Source organism: Chionomys nivalis, chromosome 13 (assembly GCF_950005125.1).
Source record: "Chionomys nivalis chromosome 13, mChiNiv1.1, whole genome shotgun sequence".
Lineage (NCBI taxonomy): Eukaryota > Metazoa > Chordata > Mammalia > Rodentia > Cricetidae > Chionomys > Chionomys nivalis.
The window spans coordinates 35007327-35019866 of record NC_080098.1 but is presented as its reverse complement, the minus strand read 5'-3'; the positions used below and the strand labels follow the sequence as shown (position 1 = coordinate 35019866).

Sequence of the window (12540 nt, the reverse complement as noted above, 5' to 3'; positions counted from 1 at the left end):
GAAGCCAAAGACACTTGAGTAAACTTGAAAGTTTTCTGATTGCATAAGCTCAGCCAGGAATCCCTCATTGGTGGGTCTGCTATATTCTGTATATCTGAGGGTAACTATTTAAACAACACTAGAATGTTATTGTAGGCCTCAGACAGTTGATATTTCTAATAAACAGTGAAATAACCAGGAAAGGGGACCAAAAAAAAAAAAAAAGCCATCTGTCACAGATATATTTTGAGTTCAAGTCTAGGCTTTTGCTACTATAACCACCATTTGTTGTTGGGAGTAAATATGTGACAATTTCATAAATGGTAATTTCAGATACTTAGGAAGGATAGGAAAAAAAGATGAAGCTCAAAACTTAACATCTAGAAGCAAACATACTCATTAACAGAATCAAAGATTGAGTTGCTGGCCAAGAGGTGAGGGTAGTAGCTCTTCCTCTACCCCAAATCCAGAGAACAGTGTTTATGAGGTGTAAGGCTGGAACTCACAAACTCATCTTTCCACCAAATGACATCTTGTACATTTATATACCTCAGCAGTAAGCACACAGTCTCAAATACCATCTTGACGATTGATTTAGTATTCAATATGGACAGACAGAAATGACTATTACCATGGTGAGCACCAGAACAAGGACAGAGAAAAAAAAATGAGTTTGTAAGAGGAATGGGCTAGATGTTTCTAGGAAGTTTTATAATAACATCTTAATAGAAAGAGTAAAGAGTCCTATGAGACACATTTAAAGATTATAACTATTCCATTTATTTGGGTCTTGATGGGGCTGGAGAGATGACTCAGCGGTTAAGAGCATTTGCTGCTATTTAAAGATTTAGGTTCGATTCCTAACACCCGAAAGGTAGCTCACGACCATCTGCAACTCCAGTTCCATGGGATTTGATGACCTCTTTTGAATTTTGGAGGCACCAGGCATGTACCTGGTGCACATACACACATGCAGGTAGAAGACACATTCACAGAAAATAAAAATAAATAAAACTTTTTAAAATGAATCTCGATGGGTGTCCTAGTTTTCTTCCTCTTGCCATGATTTCTTAAAAGTCTAACAGAAAAGCAACTTGGGGGAGAAGAGGGTTTGTCTGGCTTACACTCCACTGTGCAACGTTGAAACTTGAAGCAACCAGTTACATCACAGCTATAACCAAGGGCAGAAAGGAGTAAAAACATGCATGGCTACTGCTCAGCTGGCTTTCTCTACTCTTCTGCAGTGCATTGCCAAACTCATAGAAGGATGCTATTCACTCTCAGCCTGGGTCTTCCCACATCCCTCCAGACAGTTAAGATAACCCACCACACACATGCCTACAGGTCAACCCGATGGAGACATCCTTCACCGATAACCTACAACACATACGCCCACAGATCAACCCAGTGGAGACATCCTTCACTGATAACCTACCACACATACGCCCACAGGTCAACCTGGTGGAGACATCCTTCACTGACACTCTCTTTTTGGGTGATTCTATGTTGTATCAAGTTGCTAATTAAAACCAGCCATTATATACGAGTATCAAGCATATTTTGAGAATGTTTCATAATACTTAAAGGATGCTCAAGTAATTTTCCTCAAAATGTAGGAAATACTTGATACAATATGGTTGTTAGAGTATATCATACTGTGCCATGAATATGTGGTGGCTCATATCTTTAATCCCAGCACTCAGAAGGCAGAGGCAGGCAGATCTCTGAGTTTGAGGCCAGGGTTACACAGAGAAACCCTATCTTGAAAAACCAAAACCCAGAAAAAAGAGGAAGAGGAAAAAGGGATAGGTGAGGGAGGAGAGGAGGAGGAGGAAGAAGAGGAAGAGGAAGAGGAAGAGGAAGAGGAAGAAGAAGAAGAAGAAGAAGAAGAAGAAGAAGAAGAAGAAGAAGAAGAAGAAGAAGAAGAAGAAGAAGAAACCTTTTTAAGGGGATCTGGTGTCTGTGTTCTTTAGAAAGCAACTCTGCAACTGACAGAAGGAAAAATAATCAACTGTTCAAATTTCAAAACCAAGAGGGGAAAATGTAGAAGAAAAGTTGCATGAAGAGCCAAAGAAACTTCTAGAATGTTTTTTCAGGTGGGTGAGTGAATACATCTCAGAAGTCACAAATAAGAAACTTGAGTTTCAAAATATTTTAAAAGTCTCCCTCCATCTCTCTCTGTTTTTTTCTCTCTCTCGGTTTTCCAAGACAGGGTTTCTCTGAGTAGCTCTGGAGTCTGTCCTGGAACTTGTTCTGTAGCCCAGGCTGACCTCGAACTCAGAGGTCCACCTGCCTCTCTGCCTCCCAAGTTCTAGGATTAAAGGTATGCACCATAACTGCCCAGCAGTTCTCTTTTGGGTTTTGAGACAGGATCTTACTGAATCTCAGGCTAGTCTGGAACTTATTATGTACCTAGAAACATTGATCCTCCTGCCTCAGCTTCTATAGTGTTTGGCAAACAGCACCTAGCAATGACATTTTAAAACAAAAAAATTACTAGCCAGATTATGGTAGTACATGCTTTTAATCCTAGCACCTGGGAAGCAGAGGCAGTAGAATCTTCATGAGTTCAAGGCCAGTTTAGTCTATGTTAAGTCCCAGGACATCCAAAGCTACATAAATGAGACCCTGTCTTGAAAAAAAAATAATACGTTTATTTGTTTGTGTGTGTGTGTTTGTGTGCGCGCGCGCACGTGCGTGTACGTGCACATGTGTGCACACACACATACATGCGTATGGCAGTCAGAGGACAGCTTGGGGGAATCATTCCTCTTCTACTATGTGACCTCCAGGAGATCAAACTTAGGACATCAGTACCTTTACCTAATACTGAGCCATCTCTCTCTGACCCCTACTCTCCTGAAAACAGAATACATCGTGAAGAATATTGAAATGAGGCATACCCCCACTACCCACTGTGTTTAGAACCAAAGTTTTAATCCTAAAAGATCACTGGGCCACTCAGAAGCCATTGGACCTATGCATCAGCTGATCTTCAGTGTGAGCATTCAGTTCCTGCTCCCCCAGGCCATCTGCTCCCCACAAAGTCACCTCATCAACACATGACCCAATCTACATGAGCCAACTCCTGTCTAGAAACCCAAGCAGGCAAGAAAGGTTCCAAACCATAAAACAGATGTCTTACCAATTCCTGTTTCCTCTACTTCATCCACATCAATGACTTGGGGGTGCTGTTGGGGGAACCTCTCCACTGGCAATTGGAAAGACCTGGTTCTCTCAGAAGGGATTCCATGGGGTCTCTCTGTAGCCTCATAGCTAGGAGAAAGGACCCTGGGCGCATCGTGTGGGTTAGTGTGTTCCCTTCTTGGACTGTGGGAAGGAAAGGGTAGGGTGGGCACATCCTCCAGGCCCAGGCGAGAGGTTGCCAGGTCATACTCTTCATCTTCGTAGTCTGCTCCTTCGTCATCCAGGTCTAGGTTCACATCTGCTGGCACCACACCCTTGGCAGTAGCAGAACTCCCAATCTCAAACACCCATACACCCTGGTGTCCAGCATTGCTGCTCCTAAAGGCAAGGAAGACAGCTTGAGAACAGGCCACAGCCGCACAAGTAGACCCCACGGACCAAGTGGGCAGAAAAAGCTCAGGTGACCTGTATCCACCTGAAACCCATGCCATGTGTCTATCCTCAGTGAGGGCTGGTGTCCAGGAGGGCAGCAGCTGCCATGTGTGGTCATCACAGAGCTCAAACAAGCAGGGACTATTTAGTGAGCTTGAATCTAAATAGACACCACACCATGAAGAGCTTACCCTCTAGGGCCATTCCAGGTAATTGCCTAGCATGCACAAGGCTCTACATTCAATCCTCAGCACTGGAATGCACACACACACACACACACACACACACACACACACCCCTCTAAATCATATGTTTTAAAAGGTAAGAAGTACTATGTCAGGCCGTGGTGGCACACACCTTTAATCCCAGCATTTGGGAGACAGAGACAGGTGGATCTCTGAGTTCAAGGCCAGCCTGGTCTACATAGTGAGTCCCAGGCACTAGGGTTACACAGAGAAACTCAGTCTCAGGATGGGGGTGAGGGGCAGCAAAACAAAAACACTAATCTTGGCTATTCCTCTCTTCTGTCAAATCTAGAGCAGCGTTACCGTGAGGCTTCACCGAGTATAAGCATGGTAAAGACTGTCCTGCATCCGCGTGGTGGAAAATCCCTCAGTTTAGGTTCCTAGCAGGAGACAGGTGTGAACTGCCTTCATTTCTGACTTCAGACTCATAGGAGACAAGGGAGAGACAATTTTGCGTGAGGCTGCACTTGAAACAACAAACTATTGGGGCTGGAGAGATGGCTCAGAAGTTAAGAGCACTGGTTATTCCTCCAGAGTCTGGGTTCAATTCCCAGCACCCATGTGGTAGCTCAGAACGATTTGTAACTTTAATCCCGGGGATCCAGTACCCTCTTTTATTTTCCATAGGTACTGCATGGACGTGAACACAGACATACGGTGCAAAACACTCACACACATAAATAAAAGTTAAAGCAAATGAACAAAATATCTCTTTGTGCTGAATATTTCCCCTAAAGTTCATCAGGAAAAAATACTATTTCATCATTTTTATCTCTATATAAAAATTAAATCAACAGGAACATTCTTAGGTAACATAATACCTAATACATTCTGCTCAGTAAAACAATATACAATCATATTATAAAAATAATTATTTTCTAATGAAGAAAAACAAGTAAGGAATATGCATACTTGGCCAAATTCTCAATCGATTCTCTGTCATTGGCAAATATGGTATAGTATCCATTGCTGCTCCATAGAAATCCCACTAAACCTTGGCTGAAACCAACCATGGCAGGCACCTGGCTCTCATCCTTCTTCGAGAATGTTGTGAAGAACTGTAGACCATCTTCAGGATAGAGGAAAATGGCATAGGAGCTGGAATTTGAGGAGGCTAGAACAGCCTGGAACGTGTTTCTCTGTGAAGATGAATTAGCCGTCAGTTACCTAGCAATACAACCACACTCTCAAAGCACACAGTCCACTGGGCTTCCGGTAGACAAGACGGTGAGAGGCGGCAGTATTCCACCTCATTCTCTTACAACGGGGAATGTACAGTCTACATATGAACAAAACACAGCCTAACCTGAGGACAGACACTGTAACAGAGGCACATGCCGAGTACTACATGTAGGTCAAATGAGGAAGTATCCATGCTGCATAGGGTGGAGACAGAGGAGGCCCTTTGTGGTCAAGGCTTCATGGGAAGGCCTGAGCATCCAAGCAGATCATCACAAGGACTGCTGACAGTGTGTGCAAGATATTGTGGGTTAAAAACACACCAGAATAAAAGAAAAGGCATGCTCGAGGCAAAGACAAGCGTCCGGTACAACTGCTGGAGGGGTTAACATGAAGGTTTAACGGGTTAGACCCAGGAAGCAAGCAAGAGTTCAATACTCTTGTGCCAGGCAATCTTCCTGCTTTGCGAAGCCTTGTGTGATATGCAGACATGTCACAGACTTCTCCAAAGTGTGTTCTGTGGGATGCCATGTGTCCTACTGGGGGACAGTGATAAGAGGAGATATAGCTTAGAGTTTAGACAGTTGTTCCAATAAGAAATTATTAAGATGGCTTCTTTACTAGAGGACTTTTCTTTACTCTGCTCAGGAGTACCTGATATCAGAACCTAGCATATTAATAATTATCTATATAATTAGAAGCTATCTTCCCATTCTTTCTCAAGGAAGGAACACACAAGGAATACCACTTCCCAGGCATATGTTTGCCATGGAGCAATCACCTCAAATAACTGGCTTTCTCAACAGTGGATACTCACAGAAACAGATTCAGACAGCCCTATAGAGAAGTATCTGGAGGCTGCTGACCTGCAGTAAGAAACTTACTGGATTTTTCCTCTAGACTTCCTGTCTGAGCAAGAGCACAAGCATGACGTCCATCGGAACAAGCACAGACCAGAAGTTCAACACACCAGAAACCTACATCTCCATTTGCACTTACCTTGCCTTCCTGGGCAGGGCTCCCGCTGGGCCCTCCATAGGGGGCCATGGATTCCCAAGTGACAACCACCACACTAGTGGGCTGGAAAGTGACGTCTGGGAAGCCTCTCTGGACATACTCTGCTGCCATCTGCATGATGGAGGGGGATAAGTCTTCTCGATAGTACACATTCCCCAGGCCATCCGTTGTGTCCAAGTCAGCCAGGAAAGGCGCCACTGAGCCGAAGCTGGGAGGGAAGGTTCCAGGGTGGGATTCTCTGGCTGGGGGTTCGCTCATGGCGATGATGCCGTTGGTGGTGACCTGTAGGGAACCCAGTGTGGTTATAGAGGGAACACAGCGACAAACGCCTCAAGGGGAGCATTAGGGTTTGCTTTTAAAACAACCCTGTACTATCTGGAGCGCTTGTGGAACCGTGAGGAACGGAGCCCGGCTGATGGAAGTAGATCACTCGGAACAGACCTTTGCCCCAGCTCCCGCCTTGTTCTCTGCGCCCTCGTCAGCCACCATGCAAACGTTCTCTGCCACCTGCTCCCATCACACAGACTGAGCAGCTTCCGAGGCTCCGCGGTACCTTTCCTGCTTTGATGGAACGAAAGCTCGTGAAAACTATTACGTCTTCCCTCCCTTTAGCTGCTGCTATCAGGTCCACATCTAGACATGATAGGTGGCAGAGGGAATATCCAGGAACCCTAGGACACGACTGTAGGGCGCCTGTTGTCACGGTATGGGCGGGTGTCGCCCACTTCTCAAGAGCCCCCTGTGTCCTCCTGACAAAGATGATGGCAATGCTTGTTGACTGCCAGCGTTATCCAAATGACTAAGTCAGCAGAGGCAGAAAGTCTTCCACATGGGGACTGTGCTTTACCAGGGCGAGCCCCAGAATGTGCTGGATACAGCCCCACCTTCAAGGAACCCCCAGCCCAGGGGAAGGCTAACACAGGTGACAGGCAAATGAATGTGTTAAGAAGTAAATCCACGCCGGGTGGTGGTGGTGCACATCTTTAATCCCAGCACTCAGGAGGCAGAGGCAGGCGGATCTCTGTGAGTTCGAGGCCAGCCTGGTCTACAAGAGCTAGCTCCAGGACAGGCTCCAAAGCTTCAGAGAAACCCTGTCTCCAAAAAAAAAAAAAGAAGTAAATCCACGCGGCCTACGGTAGTGTCACTAACCAGTGTGACTAGCTCAGAGCTGAAAACACCAGCTAACGGGTGTTAAAGTTCACCACATTGCGAGCAGCCACTAACCCTTGGGCAAACATTAGAAGGCTGGATGTCACTGATACCCATGTTTTGTAGTAGGAAAATTAAGTAATTAACTTGTCCAGAGTCACCCTATTTAATTGGCATCGCTGGAATTCTGACCCAAAGTTCTTGACTCCAAGGTGTAAGAATGTCTGCCCGGCTGCAGAAGACCTTGGATTTAATTGTCTGCAACGTGTAGACCAGGCCCGGTGGTATATACGCCTGTAGGCGTTGGGTTCAATTCCCAGCCGTGTGTACGCTGGGTATGGTGGTATATGCCTGTAATCATAGCACTGGGAGGGTGGGGCTGGAGGATCCCGAGGTCATTCTTTGCTGCACAGTGAGTTCAAGGCTAGTCTAACTGTGTGTATAGCGTTCTCAGAAGTGTTTCTAGTTCTTGCGGAGTATCGTCACTGTCGTGTGTTTGAGAGGGCATGGGGAAGCTAGAGGTCGGGTTGCTTTCCACTTTATAGATTTGGAGACAAGATCTCTCCGTTCCCAGGATGCGGGAAGAAGGATTGATGGAGGTGGTGGCGCTGATTCCAACCTAGGCTGGTGAAGGCATAGAGCTTTAGAACTTACAAAAGCATCGTGTATTTTTAACTAACTGATCCATCTATAGACTTATTTATTTATTGCAGTGCTGGGAACTGACTCCAGGGCTTCTCACTCAGGTGTGGAAGCTCTGCTCCCAGTCTCCAGACCTTGAGCTTCTGATCCTCCTGCCTCTACCTCCCCAGTGTGGGAGGTATACACTACCACATCCACGTTATATTGTTCCAGGGAATGGAACCCAGGGTTCTGTGAATGCCAGGCAAGCCTCCTCCCTACTGAGCTACATCCCCAGCCCCCAAACCATCTCTTTTTATTAATGTCATGGGCTATTAACTCCTCAAATGACATATTTTCCATCGCTTGGCAACATTAAGACTTTTCTAGAAAACCCTGACGTCTGCAGAGATGGCAGTCAGGCAAGGCGCCTCTTGCAGCCCAGTTCTCAACTTCGAGCCTCCCCCAGCACAAATGTCCCAACTGCACTGTGGTGGGGGAGCGTGGGAAACAGCTCACTTTCTGGAGCAGACGCCAGGAGTTGGCCTTGACTGGCTGCTGGTGGGAAGCGATCCCATGGAGGCCATGTACAGGCAGCTCCCTTCTACGAGGCTGGAATCTGGGCACTGGAATGATTCTATTTTCACAAGGCATGCTGGCCTTAGAAATCAAATTTCATGCGGAAACCGTGAAACTGGGGGACGACTTGAGGCCAAGATCACATAACTCTCCTTAGCATTATTACTGAGAAAGCTATTTCTTTAGCCAGTTTGAGCTTCAGCTCAGCCATCTGTGAGAAAGAAAGCTAAGTTCAGAGAGATGCTAATAAGCTAACTGGCCTGGTCTCAGATGATTCCCAACTTTGAGCTTCTCCCTCAAAATTTATTTATTTTTTTTATTAATATGTCAACGAATAGCCAGCTTGGTGGAACAATGTTTCCTCCAGTTAGGCCTGAAACTAAACTCCCCACCAAATAGGAATCCATACAGCCGGCCATGGCTCCATCCTCTTCACCTGTAGCAATAGGGACACTTGGGACCTCCCAAATGTCTTGCTTTTGGTTTTTGGCAAGGGTTTCGTGTATCCCAGGCTAACTTGAAATTAAATATGTAGCCAAAGATGACTCTGAACTCCTGATCCTCCTGCCTCCAATTCCCAAACGTGATTACAGGCCTGAGTCACCAGCTAGGTTCCTTTGCCTTTCTGACCATACTGGCTCCTACCCTGCAGGCCCCGCGCTCCCTGTGCTGACCAGTTCATCCTGTCCTCCCTTTGACCAGCTCATCCTGTCCTTCAGGCAGCTCCTCAGAGATCCCCTCCCCCATCCAGGACAGGCTTCTTTCACAGGCCCCTCTCTAAACTTCACTGCTCCCCCACTCTGATCTCTATCTCTGCCTCCTGTTTTTTAAGCCCCGTTTGCAGGCCCCTACCCTAAGCAGGCAGCAGCAAGGGGTCAATGACTGTGTCCATCCTGGTCACTACCATAGCTCCAAGGCTTATATATTGCCTGGTGCCTGTGTCCCCTCCCTTCCTGACCTCCTCCAGGATATGGAGCAGGGACCAGCAGTTAAGGACAGGAAAGATCTGTGCAGGCCAGGCGAGTTGCTTTGAAATCACCTGGAGTGAGCGCCACTGAATCCTACAGACCAGAGAACAGCCGCCCTGCAGTCCCTCAGAGCTCACAAGGGAACCCACATGGCGAGTCTCCATCTATAGGGTTCCCAGCACTGCATAAACCCGATATGGTAATCCCAGCAACTGGGGCCTGGAATCAGGAAGATCGGGGTGATCCTTTGCTACATAGGGACAGTTTGTGCTACAGGAGACCTGTCCTTAAAAGGAAAGTCTAAAGGAGGATGTATATACATGAAATGCAATTTGGCTAGATTCTGATTTAAGCCAGTCAGCTGAAAAGAAAGAAAGAAAAAGAAAGAAATCGGGTGTGTTGATGTATACCTTTAATCCTAGCTCTCAGGAGGAGAGGCAGCTGGTTCTCTTTGAGTTCAATGACAGCCTGGGCTACAGAGCAAGTTCCAGGACAGCCAAGCTACACAACCAGATCTTGTCTGAGATAAAATAGATGACAGACAGACTGACATAAACAGTATTTCGTCAATGTGATTTCTTGACTTTTTTTGTTTTGTGTTTTTATTTTTTGAGACAGGGTTTCCAGCCGTAGCTGTCCTGACACTCTATTCTTTTTTTTTTTTTAAAGAATATTTGATATACATTCAAAAATATCCACAAGGAAATAAAAAGTGCAAGATATTCTTTAAAATAACCCAGTTTGGGTAGCAAAGGACTGTGACGAATATCTGGGGCTATTATTTAAGCAAGATTAGTCACAGGTTGGTATTTGTTGAAGTTGGGTAACGGGTATGTGGGAGTTCACTCTATTTTAGGTTTTAATCTTTGAAACTTTTCTATACTAAGCTTTGTTTTCCCAAAGAGATAACTGCTGTGTGGTTTTTCCTGGGGACACATAAATAAAAGTTTATTCATGGGCAGGTGAGAGGACTCGGTGGGTAAAAGCACCGGCTGCCAAGCTTTATGACCTGAGTTCCACCGGCAGAACCCACAGGTGGAAGGAAGAACGGGCACCTACAGGTTGTCCTCTGACCTCCATGTGTGCTGTGACACACACACACACACACGCGCGCGCGCAAAACCAAAATGAAACAACAAAACAAAAGGAGCGTTTAATTAAAGATAAACTCTTTTATAGCGTGCTCCCTTCGGCAGCACATACTAAAACTGGGATGATACAAATATTAGCATGGCCCAAAGAGGACATGATGATTTGCGAAGCGTTCCAAATTTAAAAATAATAACAAACAGGCTGGAAACATGGCTTTGTGGTTAAGAGTACATACTGCTCTGCCAGAGGGACCCAAGTTTTAGCTCCAGAATCAACCACCTGTAACTCCAGTTCCAGGGGGATCTGACACCTCTGGACTCCAGAAGTACCCCAACTCATGTGCTCATGTCCACATACAGATACATGCTCATAAACACAATTAAAAATAATAATAAATAATTTTGCTTGTCTAGAACTCACTATGTACATTAGGGTGGCTGGAACGCAGAGAGCCACCTACCTCTGTCTCCTAAGCAATGGGATTAAAGTTCTGTATTGCCATACCAGGCTAAAGATAAATCTTTTTTGTTGTTGTTTTGTTTTGTTCTGTTATTCAAGAAAGGGTTTCTTTGTGTAGCCCTGCCTAGCCTGGCACTTGCTCTGTAAACCAGGTTGGCCTCAAACTCAGAGATTTGTCTGCTTCTGCCTCCCAATGTTGGGATTAAAGGCATGCACCACCAGCACCCAGCAAGATAAATCTTTCTAAAAATAAAGCAAAAAGAAAGAAATGTTTATTGAGTTCAGATAGGGCAGTAATAGACTAAAGAAATGATTCCTTCTTCGAGAAAATGTTAGCTGCCTCTTTGTGGTTAAACGACCCCTGGACTGTTTCGCTTAGATTTTTGGCTGGGTTAGGTGTTCTGTAAGTCCTTGCTCAATGAAGGCAAGGGCCATGTCAGCCCCAGAGGAAACTGCTTCATGACAACAATAACTAACAGGACTAGGGTTAAGTGGTTTCATTAGATAAGCCAACGCTGAAGATCAGGAGTTGGGCCTGGACTATTATCTCTGATTATATTTTGTTTTTCAGCTTCAATGGGTATAATAGACCCACAAAAGCATTGAAATACAATGTATATGTAGTGTGCAGTGACGAGCACCATCAAACTGGGACCACACAGGGACACAGAGAATGAACGGGGAAGGGGAGGGAGGGGCGTGAGGAATAAACCTAAACATACACAGCCAACTAAGGTCCCAAGCCTGCCAAGAACACACCATGGAGACAGGGCATTCTCTTCAATGAGCAGAGCAGGGAAAATTGGATAGGCCCATATATAAGAATGAAAACGGACCCTTATTTTATGGCACCCATAAAAACTAACTGGGAATAGATTAAAGACTTAAAAATGTAAGCCTGAAACCATAAAACTCCCCTAAAGGAAACAAAAAGAAAAGTTCTTTGACGTTAGTCTTGCAATAAACTTTGGGGCCATGACACCCAACTCACAAGCCGTACAAGCAAAAACAAACAAGTGGCCTGCACCCCTGCCCTGCACACCAGCCCTCCCAGGCTGCCCTCCCAGCTGCCCACTCTGGGGGTCAGGCATGTATGCCACTTGCCTTGGGTTAATGAGCAGAAGATTGTGGCAAAAGCAATACCTAGTAACTACAGTCAATCAAAAGACACCCCGACCATTGGCACTGCAACACTGCTATGGAGTCGAGAAAGAAAGCAATATTTATGAAAACATTGTGCAGACGACACCAATGTTGTGTTCACCATATCTGTGTTGCTTTCAAAAATTACATGGGGGTCTGGGGAAATAGCTCAGTGAGTAGAATAGTTTACCCAGCATGCTCCAAGCCCTGGTTCTAAACTCCGGCACTACCAAAACAGGTGTGGGGATATATACCTGTAATCCCAGCACTTGGGAGGTAAACAGAGGAGAAGCAGAAGTTCAAAGCCGACTTCAGCTACATAGAGAGTTCTAGACTAACAGGAGCTACCTGAGACCCTGTGTTAACCCAAAATAGGGCTAGGAGATGGTGGCCTCCGGTAAAGTGCTTGCCACATAGGCACTCTTACAGGGAGGTAGAAAAATCTGGAAGCTCTCTGTGCGGCTAGCCTACAAGAGACCTATCTCAAGCTGGGAGGTGAGGTCCTGTACTTGAGGGTGTCCTGACTTCAT

General features: G+C 45.6%; 1 protein-coding gene and 1 pseudogene across 1 annotated transcript in view; one reads left to right on the top strand and one right to left on the bottom strand.

Annotated features, from left to right (window-relative positions):
* Nid1 (nidogen 1) overlaps positions 1–12540 on the bottom strand; it is a 75131-nt gene that overhangs the window by 49832 nt on the left and 12759 nt on the right. The window contains exons 2-4 of the mRNA XM_057787868.1: positions 5982–6281; positions 4716–4942; positions 3125–3504 (exon numbers count right to left, since the gene is read on the bottom strand). Of these exons, the coding sequence (XP_057643851.1) occupies positions 3125–3504; positions 4716–4942; positions 5982–6281 (907 nt within the window). The remainder of the gene's footprint in view (positions 1–3124; positions 3505–4715; positions 4943–5981; positions 6282–12540) is intronic.
* On the top strand, positions 10499–10592 carry LOC130886317 (U6 spliceosomal RNA; annotated as a pseudogene).